The sequence below is a fragment of the Lissotriton vulgaris genome, chromosome 4_1 (genome assembly GCF_964263255.1).
Source record: "Lissotriton vulgaris chromosome 4_1, aLisVul1.2, whole genome shotgun sequence".
Lineage (NCBI taxonomy): Eukaryota > Metazoa > Chordata > Amphibia > Caudata > Salamandridae > Lissotriton > Lissotriton vulgaris.
Window position 1 is genome coordinate 2,089,975,073 of NC_141691.1, and position 19,547 is coordinate 2,089,994,619.

The 19,547-nt window shown below is 47.0% G+C and overlaps 1 protein-coding gene across 1 annotated transcript in view; it reads right to left on the reverse strand.

Moving 5' to 3' along the window:
• The window catches only part of LOC147725098 (uromodulin-like), a 227,911-nt gene extending 208,570 nt beyond the window's left edge, over nt 1–19,341 (reverse strand). The window contains exons 1-2 of the mRNA XM_086918170.1: nt 19,296–19,341; nt 19,070–19,201 (exon numbers count right to left, since the gene is read on the reverse strand). Of these exons, the coding sequence (XP_086774296.1) occupies nt 19,070–19,201; nt 19,296–19,341 (178 nt within the window). The remainder of the gene's footprint in view (nt 1–19,069; nt 19,202–19,295) is intronic.
• Between the last annotated feature and the right edge of the window lie 206 nt (nt 19,342–19,547).

Sequence of the window (19,547 nt, forward strand, 5' to 3'; positions counted from 1 at the left end):
CGCGTGGGAGTGTTGCGGGTGGTGGGGCGGGGGCGGGGTGCGTTGTAGTAAACTCCGGCTTATGGCTGAAAGGAGTTAAGTAAATAAATAAAACAAATTTCATTGTGCGTGCTGCATCTCTGATTGGCATTGCAGCTCATGCAATGTAATTTGTTTTATTTATTTCCTTAACTCCTTTCGGCCGTAAGCACGTTCACTAACACCCACCTGCCCCACCCCCGCCCCACCGCCCACAATACTCCCACGAGAAGCCAATACTGGGTATGAGGTCCAAGGCCACATAAATACTTCCAAATGAATAAAAAAAAGGGGAAATGCCCAGTGGTAAACATGTTCTCAGTTACTTACCCCCTCTGTGTAATATTTCAGCTCACTGGCTCTCATGCAGTACTTGCACACACAAATCTTCTCGTACGTGTGTGTGAGGAGAAAGCATTCACTTAAAAGTTTTGTAGTCTCGACAACCACCGCAAAACAGCTCCCATTCAGGACCTTCTCCTTTTCTCGTCCATGGGTGGGGCAGGAGCGCATCAATGTCTCAATGTGTCAGGGTAGCTCTTGGCAGTGCTTGCTGCTGGCGTTAACTGATAATAGTGACTATCACCTGCACAGGACCAGGACGGGACCAACGTTTCCCATAAACCCCTCTCTGACAGTTTATATCTGCGGGTTATCGAGGGTCGCTTTATGCAATCTTCTTCCAGCCCGAAAGGTCGCACTCCGCTCCCTGGATATGTTAGATCCTTGGGGTTTTCCAAAAGGAAAATTTAGGTTCTGAGTGGAAGTATATAAAATCTGTTAAAACCTTTGCAGCTGTACACCTGATCAATGTCCTGCTGAAAAGTGGTCATAAATGACTATGAACCATTGTGCATGTGCTTCCTGCTGATGCCTTTATTGGACCTGCATCATTCAACAGGACAAACCATGAAAATGTTTTTGGCAGGGGGATATCTGGGTAGACTCTACCGCAGAGAATGGGCTTCTTCTTTTCTTTGAAGAAACAACATTCTCAATATAAATATTATACTAATGTGTTCCCAAAATCTTTGACGGCTGGTGGTAATTGTTGGATGCTCGAATCAGAACGGACTGGGGTTAGAACCATTGGGTCATTGTTCGAATTAGCAATGTAAATGACAATATATATATATATTTTTTTTAATTATCCTCATTCGCCCCCAATCTCACTTCACTTCGCACCCAAGATGTCAATACCATACTCAGCAAGCTGGGAAAAGGTAGGCAATTGGAGGTGGGGACCCGCCTACAGGTACCAGGACTTACTTGGGTGCTAATGAAGAAAGCAACTGAGATAACTCATAGGAATCAGAGAAGAAAAAAAAAACCTCAGTCAAACAATTTTTGAGCCCAATCTAAGTAGCAACAAGTCTCAAAATGTTAACTTCTTCTTACTACAAGATCTAGCTTGGACAGCCCAAAGCACTTGCCACAAAACTTCTGACTCTATTCCAAAAGATTTCCAAGGCGGGACATTCCTTGAACATATGAGTGTCAGAAGCTGAAGCCAGCCCGCATTTCTTGCAGCACACCGGGGGGCCGGTAGTGATTTTAGAAAGTTTAAATGGGGAGAAAAAGGCCCTATGAATAGTAAACAGGTGGTTTATTTTCAGCCATGCAGGTTTTACTACCTCATGTAAGATCTTGCATGGATTCTGACATAAATGATCGCAATATTGTGCAGGTAAGGAGCCCCTCACAGCCACACCGCCAGCTTAAATTTGCCATGCACAGATTCAATTACGGCTTGGTACCAAAAAGAGACCTCCTTCCTCCCAAACTGATGTTCTAGAAAGCTGTCACTCCCTACAGGGTTTTTTTGATTTGATTTCGATTCGGCCCAACTTTTCAACTGACGATATTTAAACCTTGAGAGGTCTGCTCCGACTTTATCTTTAAGTTGTTCACATGAGACCAGAGTACCGTCAGAGACCAGAGTACCGTCAGAGACCAGGTCCCCCCAAACCACCAACTCAGCCTCTCTCAATGGTACCACTAGCCTATCCCTCAAACACTCCAGGGCACCGGGAGGGTCCCAGAGGAGAGCCAGGCTAGAAAAGTAACTAAGTGCAGCCGATCGACTGAGTTTCACCCAGGTTTTAGTAAATCCTTGTAGGACCTTCAACTCTTTGAGTCCCAAATTTAAACAAAAAGCCCTCCTCAGGAAGTTTGGCGCCTCTAAGCGTAGCTGGAAACATGCCCCCTGCTCCCGTATTAACCAGCATTTTCAAAAGCATACGCGAGTGTGTGAGTTGAAAGGTCCAAGCATAAAACTGTAGATCTGCCAGAGCAAGGCCACCTTTCTCTCTTCCTCCGCCTCAACTTTTTTCATGCTATTCTTGATGATTTATATGCCCAGACAAATGAGTTAATATCTCGCTGTATTTTGGCAATAACAGATTTTTCAAAGTGAAGGGGGATACAGTTAAAAAGAAAGGTGTCCTTGGGGAAGTATTGACATCTTAACCAGATTAACCCTTCCTAGAGTGGATAAAGGGAGTAGGGCCCAAGATTTATTAAGCCTTTGACACTCCTTGGCCACCCCCACCAGGTTTGTCTCAGCGATCTTAATGATGTCTTGCACGATGTTGATCCCCAAGTATCTCATTTTAGAGCTGATCCGATGCTGGTGCTGTGTCCCTCCAAGATTCCAAACCATCATTTCTGTCTTTGAGGCATTAATCTCATATCCTGAGACCAGCACACACTCCTGCACCTGGCTGATCAAAGCTGGGAAAGCTGTTAGCAGGTTAGCCGACAGAACTAAAATATTGTCAGTATATAGGGCGACCTTCCTCTCCCACTCCCCATATTTAAACAACTGGATATTAGGATCATCCCAGAGCCTTTGAACAAATGGCTCAATATATAAGTCAAAGAGGAGAGGGGAGTGTGGGCATCCCTGCCTTATCCCCCTCAAGATTTTAAAAGGCTCATTGGTATTGCCATTCACAAAAAGTCTGGCCATTCGATTCTGGTAGATCAACTGAACTGATTGACAAAACTTTGGCCCTATGTTAAATTTCCTCAAGACTTCCACCAGGTAGATCCTGTTCACCCTGTTGAACGATTTAGTAGCGTCATGGGTCATGCCTGCTATTGGGAGAGAATACGCGGACACCAGGTCGATAGCACCTATGTAGTCGTGGGTGAAGTCTGATAACTGCCGACCCTTGACGAAGACCTTCTGATCCAGAAGAAGAATATCTCCCACCACACGTCCCAATCTAGCAGCCAAAATTGAAGTGAAGATTTTATAGTCCCCATTCAAGAGTGAAAATTATTGGGGAGTCATTCCACGAGAGAGGAGGCTTTAAGCCCTCTTGTAATATCTGGTTAAAGAGTGTCGTCAAGGTGGGTACAATCTTGTAACTCAGTAGTCTATAGATCTCTGATGGGAGCCCATCAAAGCCCGCAGCTTTCCGTTCTTACAGTGTGATATAGCTTCCCTAATGTCGGCTTGAGTGACTTCTCAGTCTAATTGCTGCTGCTGTTCAGAATTCAGGGAAGGAAGAGGGATATCCTCAAGCCAGCTCTGGACATTGCAGTTGGCCACCCTTTTGTCCTCTCAGTAGATGTATTAAAAAAAGGTCTGGAATGCCTCACATATTTCCTTATCTGAGGAGAGAGCAATACCCCCACTGATGATTTCCTTGATGTGGTTCTTAACCCGATCTGATTTGGATTTCCACGAGAGAAGTTTCCGTGCCCCTTCTCCATACTCAAAGTGGGCGATTTTGCTAGCTTCCCATCTTCGAGTAAGCCTGTTGTGCAAGACACTCTCCAGGTGATCTTTCAAATTATCCAACTTGGTCTGACGACTTAGCTGGATTTCAGGGGGAACTTGGCAGATTAGATCGGCCACAGCAGCCTTAAGCTTAGCTTTAATTGATGAGACTTCTTCCTCATACTTTTTATTTCAATAACTTGACCTGCTTGTGATTTGACCCCGCAGGTAAGCTTTTAAAGAGTCCCAAACAACTGATATTGAAGTCGAGTCTAAATTCACCCACAGAAAGTATTCCGTTTCCTGAGATAAGAAGGAAATATCCTCTTCCTCCAAAAGAAGGGCACGGTCAAAAGACTATAACCTGTAGAGACTAGGTGTTGGATACTCTAACCCCATCAAAATACCAGAATGGTCCGAGAGATGTGATGCCAAATAAGAGATTTTTTTACTCTACCTCTTAGCGATTGACTACCCAACACGTATTCTATTCTAGATTGGTGCCAATACTTAACATTCCTGAACATGACTCCTAACTGCTGCTGGCCAGATCTTTACCTCCATATGTCAGAAAGGGGGAATTGCTTCATAGCTCCCAATAAAAATTCCCTCGATTTAGACGGGACCATGGCTCTATTGTTTGATGACTTGTCTAGTAAGGGATTCAAAACTATGGTAAAATTACCTGCTAGAACTACTGGGTCAGGGAGATCCAGCAAGAGGGAAAAGATATTCTTAAGAAAAGAAGGGTCATCTTGGTTGGGCCCGTAATAGCCGACCAGGGTAAACTGGTTCCCCGTAATAACAGCTTTCACAATGACCCATCTGCCGCCTGGGTCAACTAGCTGTAGGGTGATGTGAGTTCTGGCTGATTTTTTAAATATAATTAAGACCCCTCTAATATTTGCTGACTGGCTAGTGAAAACATACGGGTCAACCCATCTTTTATTTTTCAAAAAAGTGACAACATGTTCTTTAAGTAGATGTGTTTCCTGGAGGACAATGACCAGTGCAGGGGATTCCCTGAGATATTGCATAATCTCGTCCCTCCTTGGTCTGGTACGCAGGCCATTGACATTCCAGGACAAAATGTGAATAGAACTCATGGCGGATCGAACTGGGGAATTTGAAGAGACCAGCAGCGAAGCCAATACAATTCCATGATTGTTGCTCTTAAAACTAAGATTGGTAAGATCAAAAAAAGGAAAATGAGGAATTAGAAAATTTTTTTTTTACCCTGCAGCATCCAGTCCTCCCGTACCCCTTCCACCCCACCAGCCACCCCTTGAGAACCCCTACCCCAATAATCTGGACAGATGGAGTTCAGAACATTGCATCCCAAAGGTACTCACCACAGCCGCCCTCTAACGTGTGAAAATTAGGAAAAGAAAACCGAAAACAAGAAACACCTTCCAACCGCAAGAAGCAGTCTCGGGCACTAATTACTCTATTTTTAAATTCTATATTATTTGTGACCCCCCTTTTTCCTATTTTTTTTTTGTTTCTTTCCCATAAAACTACACTCTATTGTTTTTTTTTATAGTGGGTATAGATTGGGTCAGTTTAAATTCAATTCAGTTTGATTCAATTCCGTTCAATTCTGTTATCTGCGACTCTAATTTTTAGTTAATAAGCCAATGTTGCTGGGAGTGGCTATCCTAGAACGACCGAAGCTAAGGCCCAGACCAGGGTCATTACTTATAAAGCCCTATTGCTGATTATATCCAGCAACTCATCCGCCTCCTGGACTGATCTTAAATTATGCATTTTATTGTTGTGCATTACTTTCAAGAAGGCGGGAAATTTCAGCTGGGCTACTGCGATATATTTTTTTAAACCTTCTAGCTTCCTTCCCAGTTCCCAGTGCCTATCCAGAGTATGCCTGGAAAGATCGGATCGGATTTCAAGCAAAAACTCTTTTGTCTTCACTGATTTCATTTTCAGACGTAAATTGAGGATCTTTTCTTTTAACCCCTTTGCGCGCGGCGCCGCGGTACGCAGTACGGATGCGCTGTCCGTTTAATGGAACGCCCAGCACAGCAGGGGAATTGTCCCCGCGTGGGCGTTGTGCGGCAGTCATGACGAGCTCAGCTCGTCATGAGCACAGCGCCACTGTGCTGCATGACGAGCTCAGCTCGTCATTAGCATGGAAGTGTTAAAGCATAAGTAAGGAAATGTATTAGTATTTTCCTGAGCTTAGATCTGTTGGGGTTCCTACGGAAGGGATCCCTATGCACCCTCTGTATGTCATGGTTCAATGAGTCTTCAAGCTGTATGGAGGTCTTAAGCAACAAGATAATATAGGGTGTAAGATCAGATCCTTCACTCCCTTCCAGGATATTCAGAATACGGAGGTTATTCCTGTGCGCGTTATTCTCCAAACTCTCCAATCTGTCACACAGATCAGCCCCTTCTTTCTTTAGCAATGAAATATCCGCTTTTGCTGCCACAAGGTCGTCTTTTAACTCGCCCACATTGTTCTCAAGGGTTGCAGTCCTAGAGTTCAATAAATCCATTTTTTTCTCCAGAGATTCACAGAAACTTCTGTGACTACAGAAACCACAAAACCCTTCTTTATATCTTCTGACAATGTAGCGAAGAGAACTTCCAGGGCTGAGGATGAAGAACCAGCTGGCACTAGATACCACCAGGGCCGCTATTGAGAACGGCCGGTAGCGTCAGGTGGGACTGAGACTGAGTCTGAGTCTTAGTCTGAGTAGGAGAACACTCTGAAGGGCTGCTAGAAGAGCTGATGGAAGGGCCGTTCGTGGCCGAGACGGGGTCTGAAACCATGCTAGAAAAGACCTGCTGAGAGAACAAGTCCGTTACTGGCTCCATGGCTCTTTCAGATGACACAGATGACACAACCTGTGTTGGTGTGTTGGTACTGAGATTGTTGAGATATTTAATACACCAGAACTATTCCTAGGGGCTTCGCCCTGTGTGGTAATGTACAAAACCTCTGGCAGCACCCTGAAATACAAACAAAATGAAGCAGTGATCCTACCTGCGGTGTTTGCAGGAATGTGTTTAGACCTCTTGAGTTTAACAGATCTACTTGGACTTGATAAGTCTGGAAGTCATAACCACTGGTTAAAACAGGCGCTGATATGGAAACTGGGAAAACTAGTGATTCAGGTAAGGCTTTAACATTATCAGCATTCAGAGTGTGGTTTTAGTTAAACTCAGGGATCATATAAGAATTTGCAGAGTCCTTATCGAAGCTGCTTTTTTGTAGTGTTTTGGCCAATTTCAACCCACCCCGCGCCCCTCCTGTGCCTCTTAGGACCCCCTTTAGTGGCAGTGGCAGGCTGCGAGACTTTCAAAAGAGGAGAAAAAAACAACTGAAGGGCTTGGGAAGTTTGAAGTCCTGGGACAGACGCCTCCTGTAATGGCCGTAATATCAGGTGATCATACCCCCCTTCAGCTGCCCCTGTACCTTAGTCTGATGGTGAGGCTGTTAGCACCAAAATCTCACCGCTGTCTTCCTGCTGAAAGGAGAGAGTGGAGAGACGCCCTGCCTCACCTCAACACATCACTAGGAAATCCAGTGCCGGTTCTTTAAGAAATCCACGGCAAACCGAGAAAAGGAAACAAGCATTGGAAATGCAGTAGGGCTCGCATTAGGAAAGTTTGAGCTATTGGTCTTATAAATTATTTGTTTTTTATTGATGTGTTATTTTTTAAAATAGCTTAATTATAGCTTTGTCATTTACAATGCCAATAGTTATAACTTTCGCAAATGTGACACCTATAGCATTTGTAATGCAACATGTTTTGTATTTACGTGACTTCGATGTATTGATATTACAAATACCAATGGCTTTTAATTTTTTTAAATAATTAATACTTAAATAATTTATTTAATTCGTAATGGCAATAGCTTAAACTTTTGTAAATAACTTTTGTGAAGATTATGTTCAGTGTTTTTTATTGTGACGAAAATCCAAGAACAGAAGTGAAATATTAACATCTTTTTGTGATTTGTAATAAAGCGTGAAAAGCTTGAAAACAGCTTGAAACATTGAAAGAACATATTTGAACCAGTGATGCTGTGGTTGCGCTGAGTGATGCGGTGGTTGCGCTGAGTGATGCTGTGGTTGCGCTGAGTGATGCCGTGGTTGCGCTGAGTGATGCTGTGGTGGTGCTGAGTGGTGCTGTAGTGGTGCTGAGTGGTGCTGTGGTAGTGCTGAGTGATGCTGTGGTGATGCTGAGTGATGCTGTGGTGATGCTGTGGTGGTGCCAAGTGATACTGGGGTGGTGCTGAGTGATGCTGTGGTGGTGCTGAGTGATGCTGGGGTGGTGCTGAGTGATGCTGTGGTGGTGCTGAGTGATGCTGTTGTGGTGCTGAGTGATGCTGTGGTGGTGCTGAGTGATGCTGTGGTTGCAATGAGTGATGCTGTGGTGGTTCTGAGTGATGCTGTGGTGGTGCTGAGTGATGCTGTAGTTGCGCTGAGTGATGCTGTGGTTGTGCTGAGTGATGCTGTGGTGGTGCTGAGTGATGCTGGGGTGGCACCGAGTGATGCTGGGGTGGCGCTGAGTGATGATATGATGATGATGAGTGGTGCTGTGGTGGTGCTGAGTGAAGCTGGGGTGATGCTGAGTGATAATGTGGTGATGGTGAGTGGTGCTGCGTGATGCTGGGGTGGTGCTGAGTGATGCTGTGGTGGCGATGAGTAATGCTGTGGTGTTCAGTGATGCTGTAGTGGCGCATAGTGATGTTGTGGTGCCCCTGAGTGATGCTGTGGTGGTGCTGAGGGGAGCGGGATGAGAGGAGAGAGGTAAGAGGGTAGAGAGTAGATAGGAGAAGAGAGGTGAGAGAGAATAAGAGAGGGGAGAGAGGAGAGTAAGGAGAGGAGAGAGTGAGGAGAGGTTTGAGTGAGGAGAGGGTTGAGTGAGGAGAGGGTTGAGTGAGGAGCGGGGAGATGGAGAGGAGAGAGAAGAGTGAGGAGAGAGGGGAGTGAAGAGAGAGGGTAGTGAGGAGAGAGGGGAGTGGGGAGAGAGGGGAAAGAGAAGGATGGGAGAGAGGGATTGGAGAGTGAGGAGAGGGGAGAGTGAGGAGAGCGGAGAGGGATGGGAGAGGGGAGTGAGGGGGAGAGAGGGGAGAGTGGTGAGAGGGGATAGTGGTGAGAGGAGAGTGGTGAGAGGGGAGAGTGGTGATAGTGAGGATAGTGAGGAGAGGTGAGATTGAGGTGAGAGGGAGGTAAGAGAGGAAGGGGAGAGTGGTGAGAGTAAGGAGAGCGGAGAGATAAGAATCAGAATCACAGGATGCAGAGCCTTCTGCATAGCATACATTCATAGACTTGCATTTGTTTCCTAGTTGCACTGCTTAACCCCCACTTTTTAAAAACATGTATTTTATTTTCGAAAATCCCCCATTACTGCATAACTTCTGCTGGAGGCTGCTTTCGTTCCCCGTTGTTCACTCCTCCTTTGGCAATTGTATTTTCTGATTACTGCACAGCTCCCGCCTCCCAAACTGCAGATTTGTCGGGTACATCCCCCTCCCCTTCCCAGGATTACACAGGCCCCCCAACACCGACTCAATGACTAAACTGCTTCTCTCCCTCATCTAGCCTTCGCTGCATGTGGTCTCTGAAGATGAACAACTCTATGGGGCGGGGGCGCAGTCTGGATGCGAGCAACTATAAGGCTTTAGGGCAATGATGTATTGTGACATGAAGTTTGAGGCGGGAAAGGGTGGCTTTGGAGAATGCCGTAGTGTATGTAGACCAGGGAAGAAACGAGGCTGTTGCAGATAAAAGATAAAAACACGGGCATGCAAGCACATTCCGGGACAGTGGGGGCAAAGTGGGAGGATGGGGAGACGAGAAGGTATGGGGAGAGAGGAGCAAGCAGATGGCAAGAGGAGGTACAGCATCGCGGGGGAATGTACAAGCATAGCTGGAGAGGTGAATCTCCCATCAGGGTGAGATGGCACACAAACCGATTGGTGGTGTTGCTAGAGTGCACCAGTCCTTAGATTTCATAGCCCGGTGGATTCTGGGAGCTGTAGTGATTGTTTCTTTAATGGCATCAAATGGCCAACAGCTCATCATGACAATATTTTGCAACTTGATAAAGTTGAGACTTAAAAGGTTTATGACCTAGCGATGGAGGTGGCAGATGCAACATGGGAGGGCTGCAGGGTTAGGCGAGGGGGGCTGCGGCTCGCTTTGGGGGTCTCATTAGGAGTAGTAAGCGCTGTACACGAGGAGGAAGGTGGGTAGAAGGTGATTGTGAGATAAGATCGAAGTGGGGATTTGACAGTCGTGCAGTGGGTGAGCTGAGAGGGGGGTTGGAGGGTGATGGATGGAAGGAAGAGCCGGTCAGACTTCAGAAGTGGAAAGAGAGGGGTCGAACTAGCAGGTCGGACAAGAGGGTGATAAAAAGTGAAGGGTGGGCAGACGGAGATGGCGAGACGAAGTGAGACCGGGAAGCGAAGATTGTGATTCGGGACAGATGGAAATTGGGTGAGGGGCCATAAAATAGGACGTGCACATGCGTAGTGATGGAGTGGGTGGCAGATAAGACCCAGAGTTAGAACGTACTGTGATGTAACGTGCACGATGAGCAGGCAAAGTGGGGAGGACAGAGGTGTGAGACAGAGGGGAGTTGGGAAGGGAGTGGCAACATGGTGCGGCGAGGCGGGGACATGTAGGGACTGAATTGGGGAGAGGGCGAGTAAAGTGGATAGAGATGGAACAATGGGGGCAGAGAGCCAGGGAGAGGGCGGAGAAGGAAAAAAGACCCCCCCCTTGGATATCAGTAAAAAAAGGAGATACATGAAATGAGTGGGAGAGGGGGGCTAAGGGGGTAGAAGAAACGTCTGAAGGGGAAAAGTAATTAAGTAAATAGACAAGCACGGCAGAAGCGGACCACTCTCAAAATGATAAACAAGCATGGGCGAAGAAGGCGGTGCCAAAAGGGAACAGTAGTTAAGTAATAAACATGCACGCTGAAGCGGCCCGTGATGAAAGTTATAAACGCTCCGAATGAAAAAAAAATTGTAAATAGACAAGCACGGCGGAAGCGGACCACTCTCAAAATTATAAACAAGCATGGGCGAAGTGGACGGCGCCAAAAAGGAACAGTAATTAGGTAATTAAACATGCACGCTGAAGCGGCCCGTGATGAAAGTTATAAACGCTCCGAATGAAAAAAAAAAATAAGTAAACAGATGAAACGTACCAAGCCTTTGATGTGCCGGCCGACCGTGGGCAGTGAATATTTAGGGGAGGAGAAATGCCAGAGCGCACGCTGGGGGAAGCTTGTGGGAGGAAGGCTGGTGGCTTTGATGCGTACACATGCTTTTTTCACGGGCACAGCATCAAATCGCCCGTTTGGTTAGGCTCTCGTTAAGCCCCAATATGTCTCGATATCTGCAAAGCGCAAGCGCATTGGCAGAGGTCGAGCCCTAAAAACCTCAAAAAAGGCTAAAAAACTTGGACCCAGAAGGTAAGCTAGGAGTTAGAATGAGCCATTAAACCCGGCAGTTGGAGCAGGAGCCCTGGGAGCAAGCGGCTGCTAGCATGCACAAGCCTTTTGTTTATGTTTTAAAAACCAAAACACAAATAAGAGGCATTTACAATGCCAATATCTCACACTCGCATAAATGATAGATGATGAGTGAAGATGACTTGTACCAGATAGAACGCTGCAGAGTCCAATTCTCATATAAAGGTGGAAAACTGTAAATACCATTGTCTTTTTATGACCCATGTTTATTATACGGACTTCAGTGCCGCCGTGGAGGAGGAGAAGGCTAAAATAATACAATTTCCCGAGAATCCCCTTGCATTTATGAGATTGCTGCTTGTTTTCTCCTATTTAGTTTTATTTTAAAAGAAAGGGCTGGCATTGGCAGAACTCCCGCGCACACAGAGTGAACGTCTTTATAGAGAAATGCTCTGCAGATGTCCTTTCACATATCCCTGGTATATTAAATATGGACTGAGTCTTTCAGTCTGCCTGCTTCCTCTCTGCAGCTGCTGGCTGCTCTGAATTTAGTTTATCAACAAGGGGCTGTTTCTGTTTTCTAAGACTGCTCTGTGCTCACTTTAGGCCTGCATGACATTTTTATGATGCTGTTGTTCCTTTTCCGTCACATAACAATAAAGTGATATAAAGCAGAGTAAAGTATATCTATGCACACACCTCGATTGGAACAAATCAATTTAGTTCCATCCTTAAACAGGCAGCAGCTTCAAATTTCTAGAAACAGTAGAAGTGACATTGTGCAGCATTTCAAACCCAATGATATCTCAGGGCTGAGCTCCGGCCTTACGCTCTTAGTATCCTCGTTGTTGGCACTGTAGGGCATAGGGCAGGGCACGGGTGGAAATTACTGGAAGTAAACAGGGCTGGCAGAGAACATTTAGCTCCTTTATGACTAGGGTGACCAGATGGCCCTATGTACCCACTGGTCAGCACTTTTTCCATTCCTGGTCTTTTCTGTTACATACCTTTGTTATCAGATGTTGTGAAACGATTGGCTCAAATAAAATAGACCAAGACTTCAACACCCATAATGCACTGATATGTAGGCTACCCTACTCATAACTCTGCAGATGTAGTAAGTCTAGAAAACAAGTATTAGCCACGGTACACAGCTGGCAGCGTGAGCTATTTTTGAGAAATGTGACAACAATCAAACCTAGTAATTAATAGTTGCCAAAAGGGTGAGTTTGGAAAATCAATCTTTATTGAGTAGCCCAGGAAAACAAAATTATTTTGGACTGCATTATAGTGATTCGAATTTTGCTGAATATACTTGAATACTGATTTTTACCTAGCAATATTTTAATCACTTATTTATGTCTGTCTAGTGGTTATCGTGAAGTAACAAACTCTAAACTCTTGGGACGAGCCGTAAGCAACGCTATGATTTTCAGTTATGAAGATCAGGTTGTGCAGTTAAGGCCTTAAAAGGTGTATATGGAGTGTCACAGGACACTCTAGTCAGATATAACAATGATGTCATATCACTTACTGCAGTGCTTAATTTGTGCTTGTGGTTGCAGCACCCAGCATAATATGCTGCACGGATAAATAATGATAAGGTCCGAAAGGCGAGACTGATTGCATTGCACATGCTTGTTTTTATTTATTTAACAAGCGTGGCAAGCCTCAGTTCGATTACAGGCAGCCTTGCCTTTCATTTGTTAGTTGTGGAAGCACAAAAGCATTCCAAGGGCGCCTGTTCCGTGTACTTCTCCCACCTCTCCCTCTTGTTAGGTCTCGCCTAGCGTTGTAGCGCATGCGCTGCTAACTTTGCAAGCCATCCTGTATACACTATAGCGTGGAAGCTCTGCTCATTCTCTGCCCATCTTTTTGATTGGCTCAGGTTCTAAATGTTGCCTTCCCCTTGGTTTTAGCCTTATTAGTCCTTCCTCCTGACGGCCATGTCATCATTTGTATACTTCCATGGCTATTGGCCCCATTACTTTAAACACTATTTTGTTCTCGTTGCTCCCCCCTCCCCTGCCACAGTCCCATTTCAAATGCAATAGGATTCGCGTAAATGCAAGCTGTATTGCATTGCAAATGCTTATTTTTAAAGTAGTGCGCAGTCATTTTCATTTGACATGCACGTGATAATCCTTTGGATGAGTCTCCTCTTTTCTAGATAATGCATCTTTAGCGTACTGCTTTCTTTTTGCAAAAATGAGAAGCGCTTCGTGTTGTTGGTGAGGGTCCTGCCATGGCTGGGCAGGGGAGATGAGTTCTGCTGAGCACTCTGCATGCGTCTGCTGGGGGCAGCGTGTTGCAACTTGGCTGCTCGTGTTGCTGGCTTCGCTGCTCCAGCCCTGGCTGCCTTCCTGGCAGTGACACGCTTTATATAGCCCCAGGATCACTGGTACGTTGCAGAATAGCTGTGCATCAGCTCCCACATGAGAAACTGACCGAACCCCTCACCCTCCCTCTTCAACACCCCCAGCCATACCCTGGTATGCGCACTGCAAGCCTGGCGATAGTGTCTTACCCTCACCTCTCTTGGCTCGTCCCCCAAAGGAGGCGGCTGGGGCAGGAGCCAGGTGACAAGCTGCGTTTCTTGGACAGAAGAGAAACAGCTGCACAGCGTGCACCGCATGCAGCAGCCTCATAGCGGTACCGTAAATACTAAGGGCAAGCACCCTCACCTCACAACAACCTGTCAGACGTGCATGGACCATAAACAACGAAAAAACACCTATCTCTTGTGCTATAACACACTGCATCCTTATCCCCACTGCAAATAAACTGCTATACAAAAACCAACTCAGAGGTCTGCATTTTTCTGTCAAAATTACCAATGAAGGGGGTTGGGTCTAGAGACAGTCGACAGACACCTAACCTGTGAGGAACGTGAAAAAAAGTTCTAGAAAAAAGGGCAACGCTATACACCTCAAAGGACTTCGAAGGCGCCCTGGGTAAGTTACACAGCGCTGCTACCACTGCCAGGCTGCTGAAACAACATTACACAGAAGTCCATGCTCCAAGGGGCAGTCTAAGGGGTTTTTGAAACAACAGTCCTGCAGCGGCAGGGCACACACAACTCCAGAGCAGGCATTAACATGACACTCTTTCCCACAGTGACCCGGAACAATGAGATGGGGCAGAAACACTCATTCATGAGGCACTCTGGGAAGTAACATAGGTATGGCTAGGGTCCCACCACTGATATAGAGCAACAAATGTAAGCTGCCTCCTCACGTGAACACGTAGCAAAAGCCAGAAGACGTGACAAGAACAGCACTCTCTTCTGCTGGGGAAGAGGGAGCCGGACAGAATCAAAAGCAAACTTTTTGCAACAATTCAGGGACAATCTAGAGGGGGAAGTCATGCCTGCAGTGCTGCTACCGCTGGACTGAACAGCACCCCGTCTGGACACCCAGCAGAGAACCTTCCACTTCAGTAACAAACGCTCCTTGATCCCGTGAAACATTTTAGTTGTCAAGTGACACATTGGGGAGCAGCACCTGCTCGGTTAACAAAAAATGCCAGGCCCGGCATTGTTGCTAATCACTCCCAGAAATCATTGGGCAGAAATGCCACCGTCAACGCAGCTGCTATGCAGTAGCAAACGTTAGTTACCTTGGGTTTACTTTCACAGCACGCTGGGGAGCAGCTGAAAGCCTTCAAACACTGTAGTGAAATAACCCTAGAACCTGCCACGTACTATAACACTACTGGCAGCTCACCCTAGTGCCACCAATACCTCCAAGCAGCAGGATGAACTGTATCCTGTGCAGCGAACTGTCTCAGTGTACCTCCTGCAGCAGGACACACCACCCATCAGTGCCTCAGGCAGCTGGGCACACTGTCCACCTGTGCCTTCTGTTGCAGGGCACACAGTGCATCTGTGTCTCCTGCAGAAGCCAATACTCTCCATCTGTGCCTTCTGTTGCAGGTAACACTGCTCATCTGTGCCTTCTTTTGTAGGACCCACCATCCATCTATGCCTCCTGCATCAGGCCACACTGCCCATCTGTGCCTCTTACAGCTGGGCACACTGTCCAACTGTGCCTTCTGTTGCAGTGCACATAGCCCATATGTGACTCCTGCATCAAACATACTGTCCATATGTGCCTCCTGCAGCACGGCACACAGTGCAACTGTGTCTCCTGCAGAAGGCAATACTCTCCATCTGCGCCTTCTGTTGCAGGTAACACTGCTCATCTGTGCCTTCTGTTGTAGGACCAACCACCCATCTATACCTCCTGCATCATGCTACACTGCCCATCTTACAGCAGGACACACTGTCCATCTGTAACTCCTGCAGCAGTGCACAATGTCTATCTGTGCCACAGGCAGCAGAGCACGCTGTGCACCTGTGCCTCTTGCAGCAGAGAACGCTGTCCATCTGTAACTCCTGCAGCAGTGTACAATGTCCATCTGTGCCACAGGCAGCGGAGCACGCTGTGCACCTGTGCCTCTTGCAGCAGAGAACACTGTCCATCCGTGCTTCCTGCTGTAAAGTACCCTGCATTCCTCTGCAGTGGGGAAGACTGCAAGGATGAGCCCACTTCAGCAGGGCATACTATCCCTCTGTACAACACTGCCCCTAAGCGCTGCCAAATCACTAGGACACACTACCTTATTTGCTACTGCAGCAGAGCCCCTGCCCCTCTGTGCCTGCTGCAGTATGGCCCCCGTCTCTGGAGCCGAGCTGCATTTAGAGCTCTACTTTCACTGTATGCAGAGGTTGAAATGGAAACATAGAAGTGCAGTTACTCAGTACCGGAGTACCTGCTTGTTTCTGAGAAGTGCCAAAACTCTCCAATTAAAAGTAATATATGTCTCTTGAGAAGTGCCGGTACTCTCCCCCTCAAAATAAACAAGCATTGGTATAGGCAATAGGCCTCACCTTTGGGACCTTATAAGGGTAAAGCCATGCAACAGTTGGTGTTGTTGCACCAAGGATATTGTGCTGCATAACTAAATACTTATAAGGTCCCAAAAGCGAGACCTATTGGCTATGCCAATGCTTGTTGCCTTTTTTCAGCGGGCCCGGGAGGCCACCTTTTGATGCCCACTCATGTGATGGCTCTGGGTACAGCATAATCCACAGAGGGCGAACCACACTCTTGAACAGCTCTGGGCAATCAGGCACGTCTGTGCAGCGGATATCACAACTCCCTCTAAACCAGCGGTCTTCAATCTGTGGGGCGCGACCCCCAGGGGGGTCGTGGAGTCCTGGGAAGGGGGTTGCAGATTCTGCAGAGTTCAGTTCCTGGCATTGGGATGACTGAGGGTGCTCACGGCGGAGGCCTAATTCACACCGAGGTGTGAAAAACATCAACGCCTCACTAACAAGTAAAGGGTCTTTTAAAGACCGGTCAAGTACTTGGGTGTGACTGTGTGTGTGTGCCCCTGAAGCTGTTTCAGCCGGGCTCACATACACGAGCTGGGGGGAGCTGGGGGGGGGCTGGGGCAGTGGCTGTAGTGTAGCCCTTTGAGTTCAATGAATGTTGCGCACCTGGAGCTGTGGGTCCCGTGACACGTCCCCCGCCCCCAGCAGGAAGGCACAGAGATGCCCGCCCATGAGCGGGAAAGAAGAAGGAAGACGACGCAGAGAGATACTGATACCCCCCCCCCCCCCCCATGAGAGAGGCACAGAAAAGGAGGGTGGATAAATGATGGGTGGATGGATGGATGGATATAAGGCTGAAGAATGGATGGATGTGTGAAAAGGTGGGTGGATGAATGATGCGTGGATGGATGGATGAAAGGCTGAAGGATGGATGGATGTGTGAAAAAGTGGGTGGATGAATGATGAGTGGATGGATGAATGAAAGGGTGGATGGATGAATGATGGATGTATGGATGGAAGGATGAAAGGGTGGATAGGTGAAGGATAGATTGGTGAAGGATGGATGTATGGATGGAAGAATGAAAGGGTGGACGGATGAAGCATGGATGGATGAAAGGGTGGATGGATGAATGATGGATGGATGGATGTGTAAAAAGATGGGTGGATGAATGAAGGGTGAATGGATGGATGAAAGGGCAGATGGATGAATGATGGATGTATGGATGGATGAACGGGTGGATGGATGAAGGATGGATGTGTGGATGGGAGGATGAAAGGGTGGATGGATGAAGGATGAATGTATGTATGAATGGTAGGATGAAAGGGTGGATGGATGAAGGATGGATGTATGTATGGATGGGAGGATGAAAGGGTGGATGGATGTATGGATGGATAAAAGGTTGCATGGATGAATGATGCATGGATGGATGTGTGAAAAGGTGGATGGATGGGTGGATGGATGAAAGGGTGGGTGGATGGATGTATGGATGAAAGGGTGGACGGTTGGAGGATGGATGTATGGATGGGAGGATTAAAGGGTGGATGGATGAAGGATGGATGTATGGATCGGAGGATGAAAGGGTGGATGGATGTATGAATGGATAAAAAGTTGCATGGATGAATGATGGATGGATGGATGTGTGAAAAGGTGGGTGGATGAATGATGGGTGGATGGGAGGAAGGGTGGATGGGTAAAGGATGGGTGAATGGATGGATGAAAGGGTGGATGGATGAATGATGGATGTATGGATGGATGTGTGAAAAGGTGGGTGGATGAATGATGAGTAGATGAATGAATGAAAGGGTGGATGGATGAATGATGGATGTATGGATGGAAGGATGAAAGGGTGGACGGATGAAGGATGGATGGATGGATGAAAGGGTGGATGGATGAATGATGGATGTATGGATGGAAGGATGAAAGCGTGGATGGATTTATTATTATTATTATTATCGTTATTATATTTCTTATATAGCGCCTGAATCGACCCCCGAAGGGGTATCTCCGCGCTTGCCTTGGGAACCCGTCCTGGCTTTTCCCTGTGAGATAGCCCCTACAGGGCATCCCCAAGGTGAAAGCCAGGCATCCCGCCGCGGGGGGGCCGTTGTGGAGATTAAGCAAGCTTAATGCCCAGAGTTGCAGAGTGTGAACCCATGATTAGGTCAGGCACCGAAGCGAGAATTATCGAGTCCATGGACATTTGAGCTCAAGACCCTGCCGCGTTGGGAATTGAACCCTGGCCCCAGGTCTGAGCTCTGCTTCAGGGTCTGCATGCTCTAACCAGTGAGCCACACTTCTCCAGTGGATGACGGATAGATTGGTGAAGGATAGATGTATGGATGGAAGGATGAAAGGGTGGACGGATGAAGGATGTATGGATGGATGTGTGAAAAGGTGGTGGGATGAATTATGGGTAGATGGATGGATGGGTGGGTGGATGGATGTATGGATGAAAGGGTGGATGGATGGGAGGATGAAAGAGTGGATGGATGAAGGATGGATGTATGGATGGGAAGATGAAAGGGTGGATGGATGGATGAATGGATAACAGGTTGCATGGATGAATGATGGATGGATGTGTGAAAAGGTGGGTGGATGAATGATGGGTGGATGGAAGGAAGGGTGGATGGGTAAAGGATGGATGGATGTATGGATGGAAGGATGAAAGGGTGGATGGATGAAGGATGGATGTATGGATGGAAGGATGAAAGGGTAGATGGATATGTGAAAGTGTGGGTGGATGAATGACGGAGGGATGTGATGAGGTCTAACAGGTGCATTTATGGTTGTCAAAAGTTGATGATGAGGAGTACCAGTTTCTTGAAACTTTTGTTGGAAGGGGGTCCTTACACCTAAAAAGGTTTTACAAGGGGGTCTCGGCATCAAAAAGTTTGAAGACCTCTTCTCTAAACTGACACGGATGCCGGAGACAGTTCTTGAGCCGCATCCAGACCCGTAACGTGAAACCATGAGTATATTTACATTCCATCTGACTGACAGCGTGACGTCACCTCCTGCTCCTTACCTTCCACACAAACCGCTACATAGTCCGAGCAGCAGTCCCCGTATCCAAGACAGGCTTGATCACATTTGCAGCCTCTGTTGCAGGATTCGTCCTCCCCGGGGCAACACAGCCTGGTGGGACTGCCGCAGCTCCCTGCGGATGAAGGCAAACACACGTCAGTCTTTCACCTCCTCTGCCAGTAAGAGCTCTGCTGTAACTCAAGGGCTTTCACATAAGAATGTCTAACAAGCATCCCAGTGACCTGCAGGCCGGTCGGCTGCGGCACTGAACATTCGGCAACAATGCAATGCACCCATATCAGGCGCAGAGAGCGACATGAAGGCAAAGATTTACTAACATTTGATTTTTGAACACAAACCAAGTGCAAAACCTCTGTTGGTATTTACTTCCCAGCACAATCTACAGGATGACCAAAGTAAAGCAAAACAGTGACCAGCGCAAGTTTGTGCTACTTTTCATCAAGAGACAGTTCCAGGAG